This window comes from Ovis aries, chromosome 22 (genome assembly GCF_016772045.2).
Source record: "Ovis aries strain OAR_USU_Benz2616 breed Rambouillet chromosome 22, ARS-UI_Ramb_v3.0, whole genome shotgun sequence".
In the NCBI taxonomy this organism is placed as follows: Eukaryota; Metazoa; Chordata; class Mammalia; order Artiodactyla; family Bovidae; genus Ovis; species Ovis aries.
In genome coordinates, this window is record NC_056075.1 from 17,237,968 (window position 1) to 17,264,548 (window position 26,581).

The following is a 26,581-nucleotide window of genomic DNA, read 5'->3' on the forward strand; positions in this document are numbered from 1 at the left end:
GAATGCAGAGTTCCAAAGAATAGCAAGGAGAGATAAGCAACCCTTCCTCAGTGATCGATGCAATGCAAAGAAATAGAGGAAAACAAAGAGATCTAGAGATCTCTTCAAGAAAATTAGAGATACCAAGGGAACATTTCATGCAAAGATGGGCACAGTAAAGGACAGAAATGGTATGGACCTAATGAAGCAGAAAATATTAAGAGGTGGCAACAATACACAGAAGAACTATACAAAAAAGATCTTAGTGACCTAGATAACTACAATGATGTGATCACTCACCTAGAGCCAGACATCCTGGAATGCAAAGTCAAGTGGGCCTTAGGAAATAACACTACGAACAAAGCTAGCGGAGGTGATAGAATTCCAGTTAAGCTATTTCAAATCCTGAAAGATGATGCTGTGAAAGTGCTGCACTCAATATGCCAGCAAATTTGGAAAACTCAGCAGTGGCCACAGGACTGGAAAAGGTCAGTTTTCATTCCAATCCCAAAGAAAGGCAATGCCAAAGAATGCTCAAACTACCACACAGTTGCACTCATCTCACATGCTAGTAAAGTAATGCTCAAAATTCTCCAAGCCAGGCTTCAACAGTACATGAACTATGAACTTCCAGATGTTCAAGCTGGATTTAGAAAAGCCAGAGGAACCAGAGGATCAAACTGCCAACATCTGTTGATTCATCAAAAAAGCAAGAGAGTTTAAAAAAAAAACAAAAACTGCTTTATTGACTATACCAAAGCCTTTGACTGTGTGGATTACAACAAACTGGAAAATTCTTCAAGAGATGGGAATACCAGACCGCCTGACCTGCCTCCTGAGAAATCTGTATCCAGGTCAACAGTTAGAACTCGACATGGAACATCAAACTGGTTCCAAATAGGGAAAGGGATACATCAAGGCTGTATATTGTCACCCTGATTATTTAACGTAAATGCAGAGTACATCATGCGAAGTGCTTGGCTGGATGGAGCACAAGCTGGAATCAAGATTGCCGGGAAAAATATCAATAACTTCAGATATACAGATGACACCACCCTTACAGCAGAAAGCAAGGAAATAAAAAGCCTCTTGATGAAAGTGAAAGAGAGTGAAAAAGTTGCCTTAAAACTCAACATTCAGAAAACGAAGATCATGGCATCCAGCCCCATCACTTCATGGCAAACAGATGGGGAAACAATGGAAACAGTGACAGACTTTATTTTTGGAGGCTCCAAAATCACTGCAGATGGTGACTGCAGCCATGAAATTAAAAGACACTTACTCCTTGGAAGAAAAGCTATGACCAACCTAGACAGCATATTATAAAGCAGAGACATTACTTTGCCAACAAAGGTCCGTCCAGTCAAAGCTATGGTTTTTCCAGTAGTCATATATGGATGTGAGAGTTGGACCATAAACAAAGCTGAGCACTGAAGAATTGATACTTTTGAACTGTGGTGTTGGAGAAGACTCTTGAGAGTCCCTTGGACTGCAAGGAGATCCAACCAGTCCATCCTAAAGGAGATCAGTCCTGAATATTAATTGGAAGGACTGATGCTGAAGCTGAAGCTCCAATACTTTCACAACCTGATGGGAAGAACTGATTCATTGGAAAAGACCCTGATGCTGGGAAAGTTTGAAGGTGGGAGGAGAAGGGGATGACAGAGGATGAGATGGTTGGATGCCATCACCAACTCGATGGACATGAGTTTGAGCAAGCTCTGGGAGTTGGTAATGGACAGGGAAGCCTGGTGTGCTGCAGTCCATGGGGTTGAAAAGAGTCGGACATGGCTGAGCAACTGGACTGAACTGAACTGAACTGTAAGATGTGTATGGCAAGAGCAAAGAACCTAAAGTGGTAAAGTCAGAAGCAGTTTCTGTCATCACTCAGTTCACTTTCTGGAGGAGGAAGGAACTGCCCTGCCTTAAGGCCGTTCCAGTAAGAAATAACTAATCAACAGCCAAGAGCCAAAGCCCAGGGCTTCTGACTTTGCATCTTGTGGAATAGGATGTAGTCATTGGAAGGAATTCTGAGTGTTCCGTTATGGAAGGTTCACCAGTATGTGTTGAATGACAAAAACTAGGTACATAACAGAGTGTAGTGTGTTCCAATTTGTGACAGAATGGAGCAAGGAGATTATGTGCATCAGTTCAGTAAAGTCGTTTAGTTGTGTCTGACTCTTTGCAACCCCATGGACTGCAGCACACCAGGCTTCCCTGTCCATCACCAGCTCCCGGAGCTAGCTCAAACTCATGTCCATCGAGTCGGTGGTACCATGCAACCATCTCATCTTCCGTCATTCCCTTCTCCTCTCATCTTCAATCTTTCCTAGCATCAGGTCTTTTCAGATGAGTCAGTTCTTCACATCAGGTGGCCAGAGTATTGCAGTTTCAGCTTCAATGTCAGTCCTTCCAATGAATATTCAGGACTGATTTCCTTTAGGAGTGACTGATCTCCTTGCTGTCCAAGGGACTCTCAAGAGTCTTCTCCAACACCACAGTTCAAAAGCATCAATTCTTTGGCACTCAGCTTCTTTATAGTCCAACTCTCACATCCATACATGACTACTGGAAAAAACATAGCTTTGACTGGACGGACCTTTGTTGGCAAAGTAATGTCTCTGCTTTATAATATGCTGTCTAGGTTGGTCATAACTTTTCTTCCAAGGAGCAAGCGTTTTTTAATTTCATGGTCGCCATCTGCAGTGATTTTGGAGCCCCCCAAAATAAAGTCTGTCACTTTACATTGTTTTCCAATCCATTTGCCATGAAGTGATGGGACTGGATGCCATGAAGTGATGGGACTGGATACCATGATCTTCGTTTTCTGAATGTTGAGGTTTTAGTCAGCTTTTTCACTCTTTCACCAAGAGGCTCTTTAGTTCCTTTTCACTTTCTGCCATAAGGGGGTGTTGTCATTTGCATATCTGAGGTTATTGATATTTCTCCCAACAATCTTGATTTCAGCTTGTGCTTCATTCAGTCCCGCATTTCGCATGGTGTACTCTGGATATAAGTTAAATAATCAGGGTGACAATATACAGCCTTGATGTACTCCTTTCCCAGTTTGGAACCAATTTGGATTATGTAATTGGGATTATGTACATGCGTGGTTATAAATATATCTGGATATCCCTGGAAGGAAACGAAAGCAAATAGTAATAATGTTGCCTTGATGAAGAACTGGGATCAAGGCAGAGAGGGAGATCGGATAGTCACTGAATACAGTCTTATACTGTTTGAATATATTACCGTTTACATGCATTCATTTGAATGAAGAGTGAATTGTTTAAATAAATATATATAAATATAGTTGCTTTACAATGTTGTGTTAGTTTCTGCTAACAGTGAAGTGAATCAGCTATATGTATCCATATATCCCCTCGTTTTTAGATTTTCATAAGTTTTGCCATTTTAACTTCCATCCTCTTATACCCTTACTGATCACTGCTTTTGAGATTTATCTCCTCTTCATTCCAGGTATCCTCTGCCCTCCAAACACATCTTCTTCTTACAGCCTTTGCATTTACTGTTTCCCCTGCCCAGAACACAGCCTCCAGAAATCTGCATGCTCCCTCACCTCCCTCAGGACTTTGCATACCCTACTTGTCATAAAACAATGCCCACCCACTGTCATTTCCTAGTCTCTTTTTATGTTCATTTATCTTCACAGCACTTATCACTATGTGACTTTGTTGTTGCTGTTCATTTATTCTCTCCCTATTGGAATATAAACTCTATATATTCTATACAGAGAGCAGACTTTTATTTAGGAATTAAGCAAATACCTAAATTGTGTCCAGCTTGCTCTAAATGAATTAATGAAGAAATATAATAGACCTGGATTTAGGATTTTAGGGACACATTGGGCAGGTTATATTTTCCACCCCCCACCCTCAACACACACACAAACACTAAAATCAATACACATACCAGTCCTTTCATCATATCCAGAAATCCAACAGAATGATTTCTGAACAAATAGCTCCCAATGAATAACATCTTCAAAGGAGAAACCATGAGAGACAGCCTACTTATTAAACTGATGATTACAGTCTGTGACCCATTTTCCTGAAAGAGTTCTTAAGTAGGCTCTGGACATTTAAGTCATTGGGAAGCCAAATTATTGTCATAAAGTTGCTTAGTGCACAAGAATTGGAGCCTGAGGAGGTAGGTACTATTTAAGTGCCATCATAAATGGCATGGTGCTTTCAGCCTGATGTGGCCATCTCCTGTCTAGGGAACTAAGATGGGCCAAGAACAGCCTCTCCTCCGATGATGCTGGGCTAGACTGGGCTCTGCCAACTTCTGCTTGAGTTTTCCTTGTCTTGTCATTGGTTCCTGTAGCCTGTCACATGGCTTACATATTGTACCTATTTGTAGCTGTTCTTTAAGTATCTGAAGATGTTATTGTGATAGCTAAAACTCAGATTCATGCAACCTACATTCATCACTTAATTGTAGATCTTCATCATGTATCTTCTGGGGCAAAGGATTCTAAGTAAAAGAATTAAGGCTTCATGATCTATTTTTTAATATTTAAAGAGGTTGATGAACATGTTCAGAAGTGAAGATCACTATCCTGGGTTGACCCTCTACTTCTGGTCTGATATTCCACTAAACAGATTAAAGCACAATTGACTAGATTTTTTTCTAATCACATTTCGGGGCTTATATTGTTTTATCTGATGTTGAGAGTGTTTTCATAGTTTTGTTGTTTTCCTGATTTACCACCACAGATGGTTAATTACATCCACTACAGACTCAACAAGCCAGGTTATTAAAGGTAATCTTGGGCTGAGTCGCTCAGTCGTGTCCGACTCTTTGCGACCCCATGGACTGCAGCCTGCCAGGCTCCTCTGTCCATGGGGATTCTCCAGGCAACGATAGTGGAGTGGGTGGCCATGCCTTCCTCCATGGGATCTTCCCAACTCAGGTCTCCCGCATTGCAGACAGATTCTTTACAGACTGAGTCACCAAGCTTACCTCCTTTCATTTAAAGCTTTGGGAATTTCTAAAGCAAAGGAAGTAAGGCGGGGGAAGAGATTACTTGGGTTTCTACAGAAAGGAATAAGTTTTGATGTGGAACCTGAGAGGCAGAATTTCACAGAGAAAGCATTTTAGGGGTTTCGGAAACGGGTAAAGCACATATGGAGGGATTGATAAGCCTACTGAGCAGCCCCCTCAGAGGTATGGGTCTGTTGTAACGTGAGATGAGGCCGAATCAATCCTTGCTGAGAGGGTTTTAAACGCCAAACTGAAGCATCGGAACTTTCCTCCTCCGCCTGGAGAGCAAACGGAGGTTCTCAGCAGGTGAGAGGCATGACCGGATTGGCCAACGGATGGATGATCCGCATTATAATTTCTCCGGCGCGCTCTTCCGACCTCTGCCCGCAGCGCAGGCCGGCTTCGCGGTAGGTGGTGTTGGGGCTCTCCGGTAAAGCGAACCGCGGGGCCGGCCACAGATGCTGCCCGGTCCCGCTGGGGCCCCCAAGCCACTGCCGGGCGCTGCACCTGGGCCCGGCCCGGCCGCCGATTGGACGACTCCGGGTGACCCGGCTGTATCGCGAGACGAGATTGGCAGCGGCGGGTCCGCATGTGCCCCCGCGCTGGCTTTGTACGCGGAGCCGCCTGCCGGTCCTTTAACAATGGGCGGCGCGAGCGCCCTGGCGTTGGGTCGGAGCTGAGGCCGGCGCTTTGCTGCCGACTGTCCGCAGCATGAGCGGGGCCGGCGTTCCCCGCGTGTCGGCGGGGCTGGGCCTGTGAGGGCCGCGGTTCCGGGTAAGGGAGGCCGCCGTGGGAACCGGCAGGCCTGGGTTGGTGGCGGGGCACTGGAGCCGCCCGGCCCGGCCTTTTGTTCGCCTTTCTGGGGCCGCGCGATCCCGTGCGCTCCTCCGGATGAGGAGGCGGAGGCTTGGGTGCGCGCTGGGCCCGGCCGGGCCGCGGGGAGGCTACGGAGGAGGAGCGCGCGCCCGATCGTCTGCAGCGGGCACCCGGAGCCGGGCTGGCGTTCGTCTTCGGGCTTCTCGGCGGGAGGTTTTTACCTCAAGGGGTCTGTGAGTGCTGTCAAGTCTCGCTTCTCGGGGCCGGAGAATGCGAACCCGGGGCGCGGGGAGTCCCGAAGCTGGGCCTCCGGTCTAGCTTTTCCGAGTACGCGCCCGGGTTCGCGCCTAGGGAACTCGGGCCCGAGTTGGTCCCCTTTTGCCTGGTACCCGGTCCGGCAGTTCATCAAACAAGCTGGCTTCTCCTGACCGGGTAGCGTGGGCCTTCCGTGAGGCGTCAGGGAGTTGGTTTGGTCGGTGCTGGTTTTCGGACGAGTCAGGTGAAGATGAACAGTCACCCTGGGTGGCCTGAGGTCACACCCCTCGGGCGGGGGGTGCGAAGGGGCGCGTGGAGGGAGCTGGCAGTGACCGCGTCTGGGGTGTGTCTTACAGACTGAAGTTGCCTCGTCTAGCCAGGCACGCCGCCGGATCCCATGGAGCTGGAGGCGCAGTGGTGGCGGGGACAGCTGGCTGCCGACATCCATCAAGCTCTTCGGTACAAGGTAACCGCTATGCCCCGACCTTTCGGTTCGGTGCCTCAATGCCAGTTAGTATGAATCTCGGCTCCCTGGAAAGCCTGGTCAGGGTCTTTAACCACTAGTTTCCAAATCAGAAAAGGCGAGTGTGCTTATTTGCTCGAGGTTAATTAACTTCTTGGCTTCTTCCCTGGGGTGTATCAGAAGAACCTGAAACTTGAATGAGGAGGTGGGTGGGGCGTGGTAGTTGAGAGAGGGAAGATGTGAAGGGACAGTCTGATGTGCTTGTTCCCAGGTGGAACATGGATTTGATATTGTATTTTATAAGATATGTGTGCTGGCTTTTTACTGGGCAGAGCAACCCTGCTTTCTTCTATAGCTGCTGTTGCGTGCAGCTGTTATGTCACATTTGTACAAAAGTAAATCCCCCAGCCTTTCCACTAACTTACTGTGAAACTTTGGACAAGTTACTTAAATTTCTGATTCCCAATTTCCTTATCGGTAAAATGATTAATAATAGAACGTGCTCTATGAAACGACTGTGAAGATTAAAATGAGGTAATACTTCAGATGTGCTCAGAACAATGACTGGCAGATAGTACGCACCAAGAAAGTGATAATTTTGTTATTTTCTTCCTTTGAAACCCCAAGACTTGGGGGGTGTTCAGGAAACCTTAAGATAGGAGTTAGCTGCTCTTTCAGCTAATAGCAAACAGGAGTAGACCTAGTGTATTTAAAAGATATTGGGGGAAAAATACACCTTTCTAGCACAATGCAGAGTTTGTTTATTGTTGCTGTCACATCTGTTTAACATGTCACTTCTGAGTCTTTTATAACTTTAATAGAAAGAGCCCAGATCCAAAATTAACTCAAACTTGACTTAATTTCACTGTGGATAGAAAGAACCATTATTATGTATAGAAAATTGGAAAGAAGCAAAACAGCTGACTCTCTAATAAAAAGGCTGCTGACTGTTGGAGTTGAGAGGTCCTGGGATGAGTTGTATCTTGATTTTTTTTTTTTTTTTAAAGAAAAACAGGTTAAATAGATTAGAAAACCTAATTCTGACTTAAACTATTACAATTGTACCCTTTTCTAAAGTTTGAGATTTCTAAATGCTGGTTGTTAATTCTAACATTCAGTCTCTTAGACACACTAAATACACCTCAGCTCCCTAATTGTACCATAGAAAAGTCTCAAGTATGGAATGGTTCTTTGGAATGTTAAGAGAGTTGCAGGTTTTCCACCTTGGAAATTGTTGAAATACTTTTGATTTTTTTTTTGTTGTTGTTTTTTATTTAGATATTATCTTTCAGTTTTAAATGGTCCTGTTTTCTAAGTGACAGTTCTTTATTCCTCTGGTGTATGGGGAAATAATATCTGATGTTTAATGATACATATGTTTTTAATGACATGAAACTTAAGAGTTTTCATGGTGATTTCCATGGTTTTTGATTCTTATATTTTATGTGTAATTTTAATCCTGAGTGATGAATTAATTTTATTAACTGAAGTTGGAAGTGCATTTTTCCAGCAAATTTATTGATGTTTTTGTTTATTGGTCTCTGGGGAGGATGCAAGGAATAAGACACAACCTGTACTAAACTTATGTACAAACTATCAGAGGACGAGCTAGAACAGGGCCTGAAAGAATGCCACTGAAAGTTGTGATGGGCCACCTACCCACTGTGACTGTGGGTTGTCTTTATTTTATCTTTAAGCATTGTGTAAGCCACATTCTTGTGATTTGACACAATGGCCACACTTTATAAAGAATTTGTTAATCAGTAAAACTTGAACCTGTGAAACTGGGGAGACCACTCTTTGTAGTACACTAAAGTCAAGGAAAGTTAAAATGAACTTTTCTCACAGAGGATACATGTCAATTCCAGGCTGTTAATTAGATTATTTAGTTGGGTAGTCATATGCTTATTTATTCAACATATTTGTATGCCTACAGTGTACAAGGTGCTGTCAGGCATTAAAAGGGTAGTATGAGATAGACATGATCCTTGCCTTTAAGTAGTCTAATTTCATCTGAATTTAGGTCTTCTGTTGGACAGTTGCCATTTAGGCAGAGTGGAAGGTATTGTGTTTAGACCCAAGGTTTGTGGAGGAATAATTGATGTGACCAGCATTGAATCTACTGCTGCTGCTGCTAAGTCGCTTCAGTCGTGTCTGAATAGAGTAAAAATTACAGCAAATGAAAATCCTCTTCAACCCCAAATGCCAGCTATACTGTTTCCATTAAATACAATCACTTTTTCCTCAACAAAGCAGCTGTCCTCTAATACCCAGTGTCTTCTCTTTATTCTCATTGTTTTGCTGTGTATACTAGTGTCTTAGGATGCTTGGGGAAATATTTTTAGGAGCCTTTATGACAGATAGAAACGATGCTAACTTTGTGAGAAACATCAAGAAAATATCCCACAGAGTTGTGAGTATTCCTTCTGTGCCTTAATTTTCATCCCGGCTGGACAGTTAACCCAGTTTGGGAATGGGATGGCATTTAGGGTGGTGAACTAACAAGGACCTGTGATTGGAGATGGAGATGACATGTTTAGATCTTTCTGTGCTTTGGTCCTATGGGATCCTGAGAAGCAGACAGGAATAAGAGTGTTCAATTCTAGGGAATCAGGAATAGACATTAGAAAAAACTCATAAGCTGAAAGAAGCATAGGTCATTTTCTCATGTGTATAACTGTACTACATGGACAAAGAACTAAATCTGACAGCCATATGATAAGCCCATGTCTTTTACCATTTGCAGTAATATAAAGAGAACGTATTGGATACACTTAACAATCTCCTAGTGGTGGCCCTTAGAGTTCTTGCTTTTGTTTTGTCTTCTTTTAGCCAAGTTAACGTAAAGTCCACCAGTGTCTTCCAACTACGTTCCCCTGTCCATCTGGCAAAACTATGGTGCCATTACCACAGCGAGGATAGTATTGACATCGATACAGTCAAGATGTAAAACATTCTCTGTACATTTATCACCACAAAGATCGTTCATCTTAACCTTTTATAGGCACAGCCTCTTTCCTCCCATCGTCATTCTCCCTTAACCTCTGGCAACCACTCATCTGTTCTTTATTTTTATAATTTTGTCATTTCAGGAATGTTACATAAGTGGAATTATGTACTACATGATTTGGGGGGATTCATTTTACCCACTCAGAATAATTCCCTGGAGATCCATCCAGGTTTTTGACATTAAGCTTTTTTATTCCACTCTTTTGCTACTAAAAACAGTGCTGTAAAGGCCCTCCTTATATGTAGGATAAATTCCTAGACCTGGTGTTGCTAAGTTAAAGGGTATCTGCAGTCTGCATTTTCAAAAATGTATATTATCTAATCGCCCTTCAGAAGGTTATATGAGTTGTCAACCTGACCAGGAATACACGAGTTTCTGTATCCATTCTTGATAACATAAGCAAAAATTAATGAAATATTAAAAAATGATTGTTGAAAAAACTATGTAGTCATCCCTCAGTATCCACGGGAATTGGTTCTAGGATCCCTGTAAATACTGAAATTTGAGGATGCTCAAGTCCGTTATGTAAAGTGGAGTAGTGTCTGCATATATCGCATATATCCTACACACATCCTCTTGTATATTTTAAACCATCTACAGATGATTTAATCATCCATGTTGCAGCATATATCAGAATTTCATTTCTTTTTAAGGCTGAATAGTATTCCACTGTATGTATATACTACATTTTGTTTATCAGTTCATCTGTTGATGAACACTGGAGTTGTTTGTTTCCACTTTTTGGCTCTTGTGGATAATACTGCTCTGAATATGGTTGCACAAATATCTGTTTGAGTGCCCAGTTTAACTTCTTTTGGGTATATATCTAAAGGTGAAATTGCTGGATCATGGTAATTCTACATTAATTTTTTGGGGGAATTGCAATACTGTTGTTCACAGTGGCTATACAACTTTATATTCCCACCACTATACAAGGGTTCCATTTACTCTACATCTTTGTCAATACTTGTTAGTTTCTGTTTTCTCCATTTTCTTTTGGGGGATTTTTTTTTTACAGTAGCAATTCTAATTGGTATGAAATGATATCTCATAATGGTTTTGATTTGCATTTTCCTGATCATTAGTGATTTTGAGCATCATTATAGGTGCTTATTGGCCATTTGTACATCTTCTTTGGAGAAATGTTTAGTCAAGTCCTTTGCTCGTTTTTCACTCAAGGTGTTTTGGATTTTGTTGATTTGTATGTATAAGAATTCTTTATGATCTGGATATTAACACTTTACCAGATATATGATTTGCAAATATTTTCTCCCATTCTGTGGGTTGCTTTTTCACTCTGATGAAACTGTCCTTTGATGCATAAAAGTTTTTTTTGGATGAAGTCTTAGCGTTTTTTCACCTGTGCTTTTAGGATCATATCCATGTTACTTCCTTCCATTGTAATACCTGTTGGGTTTACTGTGGCATTGTGCTGAGCTCATAAAATGAACTTAGAACTCTTCCATCTTTCTGGATAGTCTTTAATAGTATAGGAATTCTCTTATTTTAAAAAAATGAGAAACCAGATTAGAAGATACTAGTGGATCTTCAACATCCCTACAAGTATAACACAGTATGTATTATACTAGAAGCATGTCCATTTATTCATTACTTTCTAACTAAAAGCTTTGAGCATCTTTAGGGGATGTGTATGTATGGTTTGGTTAGTATTTTGGTAATGATGTTTTTCTGAAAATACGTGGTAGGGAAAACAGGATTCCTTTATTAAAAATCTTGCTAAAATACATCTATTCCATAATGTAAGAAATACCTATAACTGGTAATGTCAGATGTGGTTAAGAATAAGGAGAAATGTTTAGTTCTAAATTTGAAATGCCATTCATTATCCTTCCACTCAGCTTTTTCATTTTTGTTTTTTACTCAAGAAAATGTTTTAGACAATGGTAACATTAGTATATTGGGGGGAAAGTGTCATCTTTGCATTGAGGGGATAATTCTTCTACAGCCTATATTAGACTAAATGTTCTTCTTGATTTAGGAGCTGAAGTTGCCTTCCTACAAAGGCCAGTCCCCTCAACTAAGTCTCAGAAGATATTTTGCTGACTTGATTGCCATTGTGAGCAATCGTTTCACACTCTGCCCTTCTGCCCGACATCTTGCTGTCTATTTGCTGGACCTGTTTATGGATCGTTATGACATCTCTATCCAGCAGCTGCATTTAGTTGCACTTTCCTGTCTGCTTCTAGCAAGTAAGTATGAGTACAATCTACATGACTGGAAAATTCTAGTTTATAATTAAATAAATCTACTTAGAACTTGGTGAAATACTACCAAATTTCTTTCATTCCAGTTTACTAGTATTGGAAAGTTTATGTTGAAAGTGCTTTTTTGGCATAGTAGTTCTTAACCAGATATATTTAAAAGTGGCTCTGAAATCTTTCAAAAACATGTGTACCTGAGCCCTACATCCTGAAAATTCTGATACAGATGTCTAGGTCATTCTGGATCTACTGACTCAGAATCTGCATCATGGGACCTGGATATTTTTTAACTTCTTAAAAATTTCAAAGGTGATTCTCATGTATCTTCTCAGTTGGGAACCATTGCCTTAAAGCAGTGGTTCTTAACCAAGAGCAGTTGTTGTGTCCCACTGGGGGATATTTGGCAATATGTGGAGACAGTTTGGGTTGTCATTACAACCGGGGAGGAAGCTAAACATCTGCAACACACAGGACAGCCCACACAACAAAGAATTACCTAGCCCAAAATGTCAGTGGAGCTTAGGTTGAAAACCTCTGATAGGTATCGTACTCTTGTGTTGTTAGAATGCCTTCTACTGACTAAGTGGTGATTTAGATTAATGAACTGAAGGTTCACATGCAATAGCTGTACATGTGAAAACACTTGCTTTTACAGTAGGCAAAACTGCATAGTAAGCTGAAGGGTAGAATCTGTTAACGGGCCTTTTGGTGCCTTTTTCTCTTAACATCTTCCTGTGACGTATTTCATTGTTTGTTAGTATCTTGACTGAAGAGAAAGAGGGTGAGTAAAAGCACTGAAACTGAGATTTTTCTTCTCTTAGTATTCTGAAAAGATTGTATTTGTTGTTGAATCCATTATGTAGTGTTTTTTTGTTTTTAATTATTCATGTCATTATAATGGAAATTTAAGTCCCACTTAAAGTGACATGTAGAAATACCGACTGCCTTCACCTCTAACCCCCACTTGAGAATTTAGGATCCAGTGTGACTGCTATCTAAGAAACATTCCTTCTCTACCCTACCACCAGAATTCTTTCTAAAACACCTTTGCATTTGACTGCAAATAAACCTAAAACCAAATGCAGGCCTGTGTGGTATCATTTATGATACTGGTCTTTTCTGCTTTTCTTTTCCTGTCCTTATTTTTCCCCTGATGACTTCAGCTCCCTGTTTTATCTCCTGGAAGGTCTTTTTGTAAACTATTTCAAATCTTTTGTGGACCAGGTTGAATATATATAAACACAGCCCAGTGATAACTTTCCACTACCTGTGGATTAAGGTAGAAACTCCTTAATGTAACATTCAGAACCGTTCATCTGGACTCAGCCATCTTACTAGACTTTTCTTTCAACTCTGTCCCCATGTAACTTGAGTCAGATTCTTACCGGAGTGTTATATTTCCTGAGTATCTGTCTTTCTCCTTTAATCTGTTGTCCTCTAAGATCTGTTTGTATCACCTGCTCCTCTCGCCACCATCCAGAAAGCCAGAGGTAATGTTTGTACATTTATAATTAACCTTTAACTTTTAATTAAGGTCTTATCCTTATAAGCAGCCATGTGTACAGTTCTGTGTTTCATCACTATGATGATTTGTGATGTAGTAGTTTGCATAGGGTTGGAAAAGCCCATACTTGGCATGTCAAAAATGTGTGAGAATCTACAAGGAATGGCTTCCTGATATCCTGTACAATATTAGTATATTATAGGATCGGTTATAGCTGAGAGACACAGGAAATCAAACATGCAAGTTAGGTTATTTTAAAATCTTAGGATCAGTAATGAAAAATTTTTTGCCTGCTGTGGCCATCACTGTCCTTCAATCACTACCTAGCCCTACCTGGTCTGTGCCTATGGACTGTGAAATTATGAATGATGGATAGTCAGTTCATAGACTGACTTATGTTTGTGACTGAAATTTACTAGTACCTTACAAAATGACTTGGGGATTATAAACTAGACATTTATAAACTACATATTACAATCAGAGTTCACCAAGGTCTCTAGCTGAATACTTTAAAAGGAACTCTGGCCACCATGCAGAGCTTGGCATTGGTGCCAGGTTTCTGCAGTTTACACAGTTTGGGGAAAGGATCTTCTGTTTATGCACCACTTTAGGTTGATTGGAATGGCATTGTCAGTTCTTCTTTCTAAATTTTCTATAACTGTCAGTTTAAGGTTGTGATCAGTTTATTTTATTGATGATTATTTGACTTAATCTGTGGTAGTATATAGTTACTTTTGACTTATTTTCTAGGAACTAGGCTTTAGGATTTGTGTTTACTGAGTTCAGATGAGAATTGTTTACTACCTATTACTAAAAGAGTCAGATACCTCCTCCCTTTGTTTTACTGACCCCACCCTATTGTCTCTCAGAGAATTGCTTTTACATTGTTCTTCATCCACTGGAGAGTGAGAAAATGTGAGATAGGTGCCCCTTAGGGTCTCAGCTCCTCCCAAGTAGTTGCTGGTCAAACGGAATTCAAGCTATCAGCTCTTCAGTGGGGTCAGGAATCAAAGATGCTGGCCCTTAGTAGCCCACTGAAATCTCTTCTTCCAGTTAGTGAAGTCTAACTTTACTCCAACAGAAATGCTTAGGATGCTTATAAACCAGTAGTCTGTTTTTAGTATATGACATATGTTTTAAATTTGTGGAGTTCTTTCTACTGTTTCTTACATTCTTACACTATATCTTCTTATATTTGAATTCCAGTGTCAAGTCTCCAGTTAGTTATCATAAACTTGACTCAAACGATGCTTCTCTTGCCTCAGAATGATTAAACTCTGAATGTCCCCCTCCCCCAGCTGCTCCCTGCTTTGGGGTGGGCAGTCTGTTGTATAGAAGTGAAGAACAACTTACAGCTGACAGGACTCAGCGACAGCTGTCTTTTAGTTATTAAATAGGTTGGAAGGCTTTGGTAGTTTGGTTAAAAATGGAGCACAGCTTGTAAGTTTCAGGTACTAATGCATATCCAGCTGCTTGGATGTACACTATTAGAGGTAGGAAGAAAGGGCCTACAAACTGGAGAGTGGCATGTAGTATTTTTACAGCAAGGATTATGGGAAATCTATATGGATATAGAATTGAATTTCTTGTCAGCAATATGAATTTCAACAACCCTTGAGTCTTAGGTTTAGACTTCCCTGGTGGCTCAAGACTGTAAAGTGTCTGCCTACAACGTGGGAGACCTGGGTTCGATCCTTGGGTCAGGAAGATCCTCTGGAGGAGGAAATGGCGACCCACTCCAGTATTCTTGCCTGGAAAATCCCATGGACAGAGGAGCCTGGCAGACTACAGTCCATGGGGTTGCAAAGAGTCAGATACGACTGAGGAAGAAAGGGCCTACAAACTGGAGAGTGGCATGTAGTATTTTTACAGCAGGGATTATGGGAAATCTATATGGATATAGAATTGAATTTGTCAGTAATATGAATTTCAACAACCCTTGAGTCTTAGGTTACTTTTTATAAAATGAAAATAAAGACACTTAACCTTACAAACTTGTTGTAAGGATCAAGTAGAGTAGTATGTTTAAAAGCACATATGAAATTGAAACATAAAGGTTAGCATTGTAATGATTAATTCCTCCATAAGTGTTCTATAATCTTTAGTCTGGCTCCCTAGCCCCAAAGATTTTGACTCATTCCAGAAAAGACTGATTTGTCCTGGGAAGTTCTCAAACTCTTAACTCCTTGACACTCTTAACTCCTGGCTCCCTTGGCTCTCTGTAGAGAGCATGGAAGTGGTCTTAAACCTGAGACTTTTGATAATCTGCTCAAGGTATTGTGTGTGCTTAGTTGCTCCGACTCTTTGTGACCCCATGGACTGCAGCATGCCAGGCTTCTCTGTCCATGGGGGTTCTCCAGGAAAGAATACTGGAGTGGGTTGCCATGCCTTCCTCTAGGGGATTTTCCCAACCCAGAGATCAAATCCAGGTCTCCTGCATTGCAGGCAGATTTTTTACCATCTGAGCCACCAGGAAGCCTGTTCAAGGTTTTGTGTAACTAAGAAAAGATCTTAAAGTCAAGATGAAGTCAAAAGTGAGATTATAGGCTTTTACTAGCAAAAATTTGTGACAAGTGCTTGTTTCTTCTTGCTCACCAGTACTGGGTTGACAAAGCTTTTTACTATTTGATAGGTGAAAAACTGTATGTCACAGATGATTCTATTTATATATCGATTTTTAGTGAGAATAGAACCTTTTTTTTTTTTCCCCTCTATGAATTCTGTCTTCTGGTTCCTTATCCATTTTTTTCTTATTAGACTGGTAGTCTTATAAATTTGTGAGAATTCCTAGTAAATATTAAGGATGACTTTTTTCTCCTTAGTAATAAAAGACAAAATGTGGGTTGGCAGAGATCACAGTGACATCTATCTGATCCATGCCCTACTACCACATACCTGCCATTCCCTCCTGACTTTGAATATGTGCTGGTTTCCATGGCAGATCTGAGCATTTCCTATAAAGGAAAGACAACCTGATGTTTTGTTTCTGGGGCCCCTGATTCTTTATTTTCTGGGAAGCAGATGTGAATTTCCTGTGCCCTTATTTCCTGTTAGGGACCTTTATCAATATAATCACATGGCTTCTGGTATTTCCTTTCAATTGAAGAAACTGATCTTTGTGATCTGTATGTGGTATTACGGATAAGTAGATTTAAAATAGTCATGTACACAGCATTCAGCACGATAAAAACTGTACGTGAATGCAAGGACTCATGACATTGTCTCACATTTTGAATTCTTTTTAACATCCATGCATCTGAGTATATTACTATATATAATGAAAAGTTTCCCCAAAAAACTAAACCTCAATTTAAATATCAAATATGGTTATTTATGTAGTATGCAAGTTATTTTTAACTTTGCAAATCAAGATGCAAAGACCTTCATACTTTTAATAGCCAAGTACTTTATAAATATAGAAACCCCATGGATCCTTAATAATATAGAAGCCTGTCTATTCTAGGAGTCCCCATTTAGCTTTGGTCTGGAAGCAGATTTGGGAATTCAGGCATAAATCTTCCATTTTGGGTTTGACTCAACTTAATTGACCTTAAATTAATTGGCCAACCTTGCTAACTTGGTTTCTTGAGCTGTGAAATTGGTCATATACCGTTTTGTTTTCTGTATTGAAAGGTTCAAGGAGATAACATGAAATATTTTCTTAATCCTTGAATTAAATAGTGAATTGTGGTATATTAATTTCTTCAAAGGAGCTTTAAACTCATTAACTTTTACAATATTCCTTTGAAGTTCAATGCCAGTATTGCTGCTGCTACACAAATAGAGTACTTTGAAAGCCTTAATGATTCATCCAGAGGGATTGAACTAAATTCCTAAGTCATTCTCCTTCTGAAGAATTCCAGTTTGTTATATAGAGAACAGTGGGTTCCTCTCCTATATTTATACAGTGATCATACTGGATGACTGTCATTAAGACCACTGTAGTGCTTTCAGCTCTGCTAATAAATGCCATTGGCAAAACTTGTGAAATTCATCTGTATGTGATTTGAACTGGGAAGCATTATCTAGATTATTGAAAAGTCTGAATTATGTAAGTTTTTTTGATCAATTCATACTTGCAGCAATATTAAGAGTGGTTTAAACCTAACAAAGTTCAAAATTTCTGGAGTGGGAGTGAAATTTTAAACTCTTTGGACCTAGACTCAAAGTCATGAGCTTAGAGTGCCTGGCATAGGAGACAAACCTTCTACCCTAGTTCCCCCTCCCTAAGCCAAGACCAGGGTAGTTAGCAGTGTTTTTACGCAGCCCCTAAGGCTGGCAGACTTGAACAGACCTCTCTGACTCCAGTGTACTGAGCATCTGAGCTGAGTGGTTCTGGCCACTACCATTTGTTGTCAGAATTTCAATATATGGTTCTGAAAGAGAACCATTCCCAGTTTTCACAGGGAAACTGGTTTGATTTCTTCTGGTTTGGCAGTCTTTCTGGTCTTCTACAAAAAGTTTTTAAATGAGTAAAATAAAATTGTAAGATTTCCAAAGAAAACAAATATATTGAAATAAATATCAAAATAGTAAAACAAAATTTTATATAGTAATATATAACATTCTAACAGCTATAATTATGAACAAGTATAAAAACTATTGTGAGAAATTATAATAATTGCAGTATAATATGATTTTATACCTTAATATGAAAAAGAACATAAGGCTAGGAAGTGGAAGCTTTTAGTTTTAATTTCCCTTCTTTGGACAGTCATGGAACAAAAACCCAAAGAAACTTGAAGATAATTCTTTTGGTTCTATTGCTGTATTTGAAGAATCATGATAGTACTTGATACTTGAACTTTCTCCAGCCGTGACTTTTAGAAATACCTAAAATGAATAATTTATATTTAGTAAAATACTTGAAGGAAGTTGAAGTGCAAGATGATATGTAATCAATAGAAAAATCATTCAGAGTTAGAGGGGCCATTTTATTCCTCAGCTGTACATATGGGTGAGTTTCATGAAAAGAAGTTAATGCCTTTAGATAACCAGGTTCAATATTTATGCCTATTCTGCCTTGAGTAAGAGGATATAAAAGTGGTATAAAGTATTTTCCCCTTTTTTAAATGACAGACTTGGCTAGATTTTTGGTTTAATTCAGAAGAGGAGGATTAGGGGTTTTTTGTAGAGTGGTAATGTTTGTGTTAAATGGTCACCTGTTTGTTTTTTTCCTTTATTTATATCTCTCTGAGATTTTGCTGAAAATATGCTGAGATGAAACTCTTGAAGCTTAGCTATTTTTTATTTCAGATAATTTTATGACATTAAGTACTTGAAACTTTGTCCTAAAATAGTTTTTTTTACCAACCATCATCTGCCCTCATAAAGAAATTTTCTGAAAAGATTGAGCTGTTGAGATGGAAGTTATATTTTCAGTGGCACATAGGACTGTTTTCCTTACACAATAGGACATAGATCAAAATGTTTACATGTTGGTTTTTTTTTTTTTTTGGAGAGGGTAAAGGGTGTGGAACGGAGGCATTGAAAGAGAAAACAAGATTTGAGAACCATAGAGTTCTAGCACAGTTGTATCTACCCAGAGTAGGGAGAAAATGTCTTTGGATCTAAATCTTTGTACTAAGATAGCAGGTCCCATTTAAGTAACTAGACTTAACTTTGATCATTTGGCCTAATATTTTCTTTCTCTTGCTTTTATTTCCCTTTGCATATAAGGTAAATTTGAAGAAAAAGAAGATAGTGTGCCTAAGCTGGAGCAGCTCAACAGCCTGGGTTGTATGACTAATATGAATCTAGTATTAACAAAACAAAATTTGCTACATATGGAACTATTATTGTTAGAAACCTTTCAGTGGAACCTTTGCCTTCCAACAGCTGCCCATTTCATTGAGTATTATCTCTCCGAAGCAGTACATGAAACAGATCTTCATGATGGCTGGCCAATGATTTGCTTGGAAAAAACTAAACTCTACATGGCCAAGTATGCAGACTACTTCCTGGAAGTATCTTTGCAAGGTGAGTTGTTGTAGATGCCAGTAAGTGACTTGTGAGCTTGTGACTTGTGTATTCTGTTGCTTAAGTTCGTTTTTGATGTCTCCACAGATTATGCCTTTCTAAATTATGCACCTTCTTTAGTAGCTGCAGCATGTGTGGCTTCTTCAAGGATTATACTTCGTCTTTCTCCAACGTGGCCTCCAAGACTGCATCGTCTTACTGCTTACTCCTGGGATTTCCTAGTGCAGTGCATTGAACGGCTATTGATGTAAGCCTCTGTTCTTTTGTTTGTAATTTCTTATTAACATTCTTCATGTAAAAGGGGCCTTGGAAACAAGTTCTCAAAGGCCGAGAGCTTTTAGGATACTTGCCCTGACAGCTTCCTGCTGCCATAAGCAAGCCCCTGGCGAGCAGTACTCAGTGGAGTACTGAGTGAAAGGGGAGTTTCTTTTGGTTGTTATCCAGGTAGAGGCTGTCATTGCTAGTATGATTCTGGGTACATAATAAGGAAAGGAGCTGCTCTTGTGTGAGTCCACAACTGTGAGATCATCCAGGTAAATCTTGCTCCAGTCCCCATTTCCACATCTTTGGGGATATCTTGGTGGCCTCACAATTCAAAGTGGCAGTCATATTTAAGTGCTCATTGTGAACATAGCTCCCAAGCTGAAAAGAGCCCTCAAAGCCACTAGCAGCCAGTCCTCGAGGGTTATACCATGGGAAGGGACTTTCAGAAGGCTAAGAGAGAGTGCTGTTGTTGAAATTATGGTTGCAGTGACTGCTACCTGGGCAGTGGGGCAGTCCAAGGAGCCAGCTGTTAAGGAGTTGGGGGTGATGTGTGACTTTCTTGCAGATTTTTCTCAAGTAACATTATTAACAAGTTTCCTTTCTATGTTGCAGCGCTCATGATAATGATGTGAAAGAAGCAAACAAACAGAGAGGACAGGCAGGACCTCAGCCAGCACAACTAAGTATGTTCCAGACAGCCTCCCAGCCCTCTCGGGCAGTTCACTTTCAGCAACCTCAGTATCTCCATCAGACTCATCAGACCTCACTGCAGTATCGCCATCCTGTATCGGAACAACCAAGCTGTCAGCAGATTGTATCTACTACACACACCTCATCTTACACACTACCAACATGTCCTGCTGGCTTCCAAACTAGTGTTCAGGGCCTTGGGCATGTGCCAACTGGTGTTGGGATGTCACTGGCAATACCGGTAGAAGTTAAACCCTGTCTGAATGTTTCTTATAACCGGAGTTATCAGATAAATGAACATTATCCTTGCATTACTCAATGCTTTGAAAGGTGATTTTATGTGAAGGTAAGACCTGACCCAGACTGTTTGTGACTTGGAGCTCTGGGGCAAGCTTTTTGTAAAACTTCTCTTCAAAAGGAAAGGGATCCAAATTTCATCAGAGCTCTTCAGATACCAGCACCAGGAAGACTGACTATCCCTTCCAACACACCATGAATATCTGGGAGGACTAAGGTAACACTGCAAACACTTTAATGGTGTATATGTCAAATCCTATTAAAACAAATTTCTATATGCCACATTTTAAAGCCCCAAATGATGGTCCCAATATTTCAAAAATATTCAACCCAACAGAAAATTTGGACAGACTCCAAATTTGCTGTTTCAAGATTTGACCTGTGGTGGGCTCTGGGCCTAATGTTGGCTTCTATGTCAGAGATTAATGTTTATCTGTGGACTTGCCAAACATTCTTTTTATGAAGGAAAGTTACAGTATTAATTTTTGAAGAGATCCTTTTTTTTAGTCTCCAGTTTTGATTTATATTTTTGATCTGCATCTGCAAATGAATTTCTGACTAAGTTTCAACTCATGAATTTCTTTGCTATACCAGTCAGTGTGGTTAAAAAAATTTTTTTTAGATATTCTAAATAACTCCCTATCACAGATAATATAGGTATCTGGATTTATGTACTAAAATTAAGATTGGAGTAGATGTCTTAAAATCATGGTCATACATTTTTCTTATTTTTCCCCTGTGATCAACCTCAAGTCTTTAGAATTAAACACATTTAACTCAGGGAATTTGTACTACTTGGAAACACTTAACTGTAATGCAACATGTTTTGGGAATGTTATAGTATGACTACCTTAATAACATAGGTTAGTAGACTCCTGCTAGAGTGTGTTTTCAAATGAGAACATAATTGTAGCGTAGAATGAAAGAAGTGGTGGTTCCTGTCATTCATAATACACATACAAGTTTTGCATTTCTCAGTGCAATCAATGATTTATACTCAGATTTGATATTATTCTAAAAAAGGTTTTTCAAGTAAAGGTGTAACTGTAAAATGTCAGTACTAGAATAAAGTCCCATAAGTTTGTTTTGAGGTGGAATGTGGCCAGGGTAGTTCTCAGGTTGTGCTAGAACAGCACTTTGTTACATGGAAGACAGGTTTTATAAGCAGCCTTTGAATCCAGCTAGTCAAGTTTAACGGAGAAGGCAATGGCAACCCACTCCAGTACTCTTGCCTGGAAAATCCCATGGATGGAGGAGCCTGGTGGGCTGCAGTCCATGGGGTCGCTAAGAGTCGGGCACGACTGAGCGACTTCACTTTCACTTTTCAGTTTCATGCATTGGAGAAGGAAATGGCAACCCACTCCAGTGTTCTTGCCTGGAGAATCCCAGGGACGGGGGAGCCTGGTGGGCTGCCGTCTATGGGGTCGCACAGAGTCAGGCATGACTGAAGTGACTTAGCAGCAGCAGCAGTCAAGTGTAAGCAGGCAAAGGTGACTTTCATTGGATTGGCCCCAGAACTGCCCTGGGACATTTCAGTATATTGGTAATGAGTGAAAACAGCAATAGGTCCTTACAGCAAGGGCAATTTGGAGGTAAAGAGTTTGGAGGAAATAAACTGAAAAAAGTAAAAAGAAAAAAAAACCATTGTAATAACTGAAACTATATACATTGTGCTCTTATCTGTGGGAGAAGAGATTTGGTGGAGGGAAGCTTTCTGATAGAAAAATTAGTGAAGTGTGTCATTTTGTTTGTGTGTTTTTTTTAAAGATAGCACTTGAATAGAAGGGAAACTGCATGGCAGGTATGTGACTGCCGTAATATGCATTGAAGACAAGCTTCTTATTATAAAGACGTTATGGGTATGCAGCAGGAGTCTCAATAATCAAGCCAATGGCTTTTGTTAGGAAGGGAAGGGACTCATCACAGCAATGGATTGATCCAGATGGCTCCAGTAGATGAATGTGGGTGGGTGGCTTCTGTCAGTGTGAGTTCTTACAGAATATCCTTTCCTTAAATGAAAGGTAACTTTTATCATTAGAGTGCATAGGGCATGATATGGATTTATTAGTCTGGTAGATAAAATGAAAAACTACTCAGGTAAGAACACTCACTCATGGCAGATTTTTCCAGTATGAAAATTGTTTTCTGAAAGTATCATCACTTTTCTCTTTATAGAAGGCTGCTTATTGGATTTTGGTAGTCCTTACCTCAAGAGAACTTGAATTATTTGGGGGGAAAGTGGGTTCAAAAGAGAATATATCATTCACATTCAGAACCTAGCAACCTGGAGTCCAATTTTCAGTATTTTAACTACCTCAATAATACTATGAATGTAAGATATTGGGATAAAGATCCCAACTTGAAACAACAACTGGTGCCTATGGTAATTTAAATGTCTTGTCAAATGCTTTTACTGATTGGTTTAAATGTCATTCTTGTTATAGAAGAATATGCCTTTTTAAAAAGCCTGTAACACTTTCCCAGTTTATATTTTAAAAAACTAAAGAACACTGGACTAATTTGGGGGGGGGGGGCAGAGAGTAAAATAAATAATTGGTTACTATTGCTGCATACCCAGGGTAGGGTGGGATGGGGTGGTTGGAGAAACCAGTACTATTTTTAAAACATTAGGTTTCAGTATAAATACAGCTCACAACTGCTAGCTTTGGGGGGCTGTGGGTGGGGGGAGTTGTGTGGGTTTTGTTTTGTTTAATTTATTGATTAGTCTTTAAAGCAGGTTTTTTTGGTTTTTGAGATTACCGGACCACCATTAAATGTGTACTGTGAAGAAATTAATGATATGTATAAAGGGCTTTACCAAAGTCCACTAAACACTACTCAAATATAGACTGCAAACCAAAATGTATCTGTTATGACATTAATTGCAAATAGCAAGTATGGTGCTAAAGTCCACACCAATGGAATTAGATGAGTGCTATGCACTTAATTTTAAAATAAAACTAGTTTTCGTTAAAGTGGTTTTGGTGTTTTGTTTTAAATATAAATTTGTATATTTGCAGCTTCATTAAATCATGTCATCATGTAAGTCAGACTTGGAATCATAATTACACTTATGAAGTAAAAGCTATCCCAATGAAGAATATCACCATAGTGGTGGGAAACATTTATCCATTGATTCTGTATTCCATACAGCGGAGACCAGAGCCCACAGAAGTGTATTTGATACTACCTTTCTGGCCTTTTGAACTCAAAATAGTTGTTAGTATGTTAGAATTGCAGTGTATAATTTGCAAAACAATAATGCAAGCTGTAGAAAATTTGACGTCTGATTTCAAAAGTAGGAACGTGTGAAATGGCCAAAGGTGTGAGAAGGCACAGGGTTGACAGTGAGAATGGTCTGTTCAGTTAAGTATCATTGCTACTTAATTCAATTTAAAATTTAACAGATAAAATTTGTTTTGAAGAGTAAAATTTTTAGCAGGGTTAGGAAGTTACATCCATCAAAAGTATTTCTTTAATTTGTTCTATGTAATGTCACTTACTCTGGCACAGTGGCATGGTTTAGCAACAATTAATATACATTGTTTGTTGTTGTTTTCACATTGTTAATACACATACACATTGTTTTTTAAGGCTGAATTTAAGAAAAGCAACAAGCATTCCAAACCGGGGCAGGTAGCTTTGCGTTAAGGTGATTCTGAGTCCCATGTGATAAGTTTATATTCATCGATAACTCAGCTTATTAAGCCCATAGTGAAAGACATCTCCCTAGCCTCAAGCAGCTTACATTTAACTTGCCACTTGAAGAATTAGAATGGTTTATCATCCACAACTCAGTTTAAAATTATCTTGGTTAAGGGATCATTCAACTTGGTTTTTAAAATCTCTTATATTAAGGGAAAAAAATAGTTAAAAGCATCAAAACCAGGCTCCTGCTTCCTACGAGAAGGATACCTTCTACCCTATTCCTAACCCCACCACCCCTTTTTTAATTAAAAATTTTTATGACTCTTTTTTAAGAGCAGTTTCGTGTTCACAGCAAAATTGAGAAGATAACTTCTTCCTGCCCCTACACATGCACGGTCTCCCCCATTATCAACATCCCCACTAGAATGGTATATTTGTTACAAGTGATGAACCGACATAGTCACCCATTATGAACATTTTGGTTTACTCTTGGTGGTGCACATTCCTACTATCACCATTGTAAATTTATGAAAGTGCAATGGCATACAGTTACAGATGTGTAAGGTAAGGTAAGGTGAAGTCACTCGGTCGTGTCCGACTCTGCGACCCTGTGGACTGTAGCCTACCAGGCTCCTCCGTCCATGGGATCCTCCAGGCAAGAATACTGGAGTGGGTTGCCATTTCCTTCTCCAGGGGATCTTCCCAACCCAGGGATTGAACCCAGGTCTCCCATGTTGGAGGCAGACGCGTTAACCTCTGAGCCACCAGGGAAGCCCTACAAATGTGTAATAGCATCTGTTCCACCATGTAGTCTCACTACTGGAAGTCTGCTCCACCTGCTGGTTCTTCCTCATGCAATCCCCACCCCTTACCCCTAGGTAACCACTGATTTTTTTTCTTGTTCCATACTTTGCATTTTCTGGAATGTCGTAGTTGGGATCATACAGTATGTGGCCTTTTCTTTCATTTAGTAATTATGTATTTAAATTTCCTTCATGTCTTTTCATGGCTTGATAGTTCATTTTAGTGTTGAATAATATTCCACTGGTTGGGTGGATCACAGTTATTTATCCACTCACTTAAAAGGACATTGTGGTTGATTCCAAGTTCAGAAATTATGAACAAAGCTGCTGTATACATCCATGTGCAGGTTTTACTATAGACATAAGTTTTCAGCTCCAAGGAGTGAAACTGCTGAATCTTAGGATAAGAGCATGTCTAGTTTGTAAGAAACTACCAAACTGTCTTCCAGAGTGGCTCTAGCATTTTGTGTTCCCACCAGCAATGAATGACTTCTGTTCCACATCCTTGCCAGCATTTGGTGTTGTCAGTGCTACAAATTTTAGTCATTCTAATAGGTGGGGGTTAATTTACATTTTCCTGATGACAATTGATGTGGAATATCATTTCATGTGCTTATCTGACAACTATATAATCTTTAATGAAGTATCTGTCAAGGTCTTTAGCCCATTTTTAAGTCAGATTGTTTGCTGTATATTTTGGGGAATAGTCCTTTATTAGATGTATTTTGCAAATATTTTCTTTCAGTCTGTGGCTTGTCTTCTTAATCTCATGACATTGTTTTTTGCAGAGCAGAAGTTTTTAATTTTAATGAAGTCTAGTTTATCAGTCTGTCAGCACTTAAGAGAATTACAGATGCTGAAAGGCTGGCTCAGAATTCGCTGGCAGTCCAGTGCTTAGGACTCCATGCTTCCAACACCGGAGGCCCAGGTTTGCTCCCTGGTTAGGGAGCTGAGATTCCCACAAGCCATGCAGCATGGCCAAAAAAAAGCAGTTTGACTAAATAAATAGGTAAATGAAAATAAATAAATAAATGGAGAATATTATAAAGTCAAGGTATTACGAATGTAAATAACCATGGGAACAAAAATACCTCACAAAAATCTACACACAAAAGACAAAGCAAGGAGTCTATAGTAAAATTCTTTAAAAGGTATAAATATGGAGAGTATAACTATGGCATAACTAAGAGCAAATATAATCAAACTAGTAAATGAGCTAAACTCAACTATTTAGAGAAAAAGAATTTCAGATTGAATCACAAAGGAAAACTCAAATCTATGCCTTATAAAAGACCTACAACAACAAAATGATTCACAAGGGCTGAAGACAGAAAGATGAGTAAAGAGATAAAAACAACCAGCAACTTCTTAATAACAGATGTGGCTGGATTCAGGCCTAAATCAGCAGGAAATGGGGTGGAATGGGGGCATTCTGTAATGCTAAAGGTTACAATTCAAAATAAGGGTGAACAGTTATGAACTCTGGATCAAATAACCTTGCAACAATATTAAGTAAAATCTATAAAGGATATAAGGAAAAATAAAACAGGAAACTAATTCATCTTGGTCCATGAGAGATCAGTAATTAAACAAAAGATAGAAAATCTTAACATATTGTGGTAGACTTAATTGACATGGGCTTCT

General features: G+C 39.6%; 1 protein-coding gene across 5 annotated transcripts; it reads left to right on the top strand.

The window, feature by feature from the left end:
* The first annotated feature begins 5,623 nt into the window (after positions 1 to 5,623).
* On the top strand, positions 5,624 to 23,461 carry CCNJ (cyclin J). Of its 5 annotated transcripts, none has more exons than XM_015103345.4 (6): positions 5,624 to 5,760; positions 6,414 to 6,523; positions 11,530 to 11,740; positions 18,936 to 19,235; positions 19,323 to 19,482; positions 20,112 to 23,461. In XM_015103345.4, the coding sequence occupies exons 2-6, from the start codon at positions 6,455 to 6,457 to the stop codon at positions 20,521 to 20,523; spliced, it is 1,152 nt and encodes a 383-aa protein (XP_014958831.2). In that variant the 5' UTR covers positions 5,624 to 5,760; positions 6,414 to 6,454; the 3' UTR covers positions 20,524 to 23,461. The 5 variants fall into 5 exon arrangements, with proteins under 5 accessions (XP_014958831.2, XP_027816066.1, XP_042094960.1 ...); XM_027960265.3 differs by having other exon boundaries at positions 19,356 to 19,482; XM_042239026.2 differs by having other exon boundaries at positions 19,359 to 19,482.
* Positions 23,462 to 26,581: the final 3,120 nt, after the last annotated feature.

Bases quoted from the DNA above. Each gene is read 5' to 3' on its own strand.
- CCNJ (XM_015103345.4), top strand. From the start codon at position 6,455: ATGGAGCTGGAGGCGCAGTGGTGGCGGGGACAGCTGGCTGCCGACATC. The intron at 6,524-11,529 runs GTAACCGCTATG...TTCTTGATTTAG, and splicing joins ATCAAGCTCTTCGGTACAAG to GAGCTGAAGTTGCCTTCCTA. The intron at 19,483-20,111 runs GTAAGCCTCTGT...TCTATGTTGCAG, and splicing joins TGCATTGAACGGCTATTGAT to CGCTCATGATAATGATGTGA.